Source organism: Pygoscelis adeliae, unplaced genomic scaffold (assembly GCF_000699105.1).
Source record: "Pygoscelis adeliae isolate BGI_AS28 unplaced genomic scaffold, ASM69910v1 Scaffold666, whole genome shotgun sequence".
Taxonomy (NCBI): domain Eukaryota; kingdom Metazoa; phylum Chordata; class Aves; order Sphenisciformes; family Spheniscidae; genus Pygoscelis; species Pygoscelis adeliae.
Window position 1 is genome coordinate 12,982 of NW_008824929.1, and position 1,148 is coordinate 14,129.

General features: G+C 64.5%; 1 protein-coding gene across 1 annotated transcript in view; it reads left to right on the forward strand.

Moving 5' to 3' along the window:
- Positions 1 to 1,148, forward strand: part of SCARA3 (scavenger receptor class A, member 3) — a 10,903-nt gene that overhangs the window by 1,761 nt on the left and 7,994 nt on the right. The window contains exon 4 of the mRNA XM_009324978.1: positions 1 to 599. This exon is cut by the window's left edge and continues 447 nt beyond it. Within this exon, the coding sequence (XP_009323253.1) occupies positions 1 to 599 (599 nt within the window). The remainder of the gene's footprint in view (positions 600 to 1,148) is intronic.

Consider the following 1,148-nt stretch of genomic DNA (forward strand, 5'->3'; position numbering starts at 1 on the left):
CCCGCCTCTTCGGCGGGCTGCGGGCCACCTCCTCCAAGACCAGCGAGCTGGTGAAGAACATCCAAGGCAGCGTCGGCGCAGCGGCTCGGCAGGTCGGCCAGAACTCGGAGAGCATGCACGACCTGGTGCTGCAGGTGATGGGGCTGCAGCTGCAGCTGGACAACATCTCCTCCTTCCTGGATGACCACGAGGAGAACATGAACGACTTGCGCTACCACAACAGGTACACGCAGAACCGCACGGCCGAGCGCTTCGAGACCCTGGAAGGCCGCATGACCTCCCACGAGATCGAGATCAGCACCATCTTCGCCAACATCAACGCCACCGACAGCCACGTCCACAGCATGCTGCGCTACCTGGATGACGTGCGGCTCTCCTGCACCCTGGGCTTCCACACCCACGCCGAGGAGCTCTACTACCTGAACAAGTCCCTCGGCCTGGTCCAGGGCACCACGGACCTGCTGCGGGAGCGTTACAGCCTACTCAGCGCCCGGCTGGACTTTGACATCCGCAACCTGTCCATGGTCATGGAGGAGATGAAGGTGGTGGACGTCCGGCATGGGGAGATGCTGAAAAACATCACCATCTTACGAGGTGAGGTGCACCCTGGTGGGCACAGCCTAAGCCCTGCCCGGGGATGGGTTGGGGCCAGGCGTGTTCGGCAGGCGATTTTGGGGGCTGTTTCTTCTGTGGCTGAGCACGGCGGGATCTGGGCTCCTTGGGAGCGTCCTGCACCGTGGAGGACCCAAACCACCATTGCTGAGGGCAAGGCGGTGTTGAGATGCACACAAAGGCACCGCAGACACTTGCCCACGGATGCAGAGCTGTCCTGGGGATGGAGCTGCGCGCACTCGGCTTGCAGAGCTGTCCCTGCGTGGGGGGGACAAGGACAGCGGGAGAGGTGACCCGTGTCCTTCCAGCACGGCTGGAAGGTGCCAGTGACCCCTCTTGCTGGTCCCGGTGGAGAGGGCATGGCTGCCCCTGGATGAGGATGCCCAAAGCTTCTCCCGGTGGCTCAGGTGGCCTGGGGACATCTCCATCCACCCAGGGGAGCAGCAGGGCTGTCCCGGCTCCACCACCGGCTCCACGGAGCCCACCGGCACCCCGGCAGCTTCCTGCCCCGCTAGAGACCACCCCGCCTTGCGCCA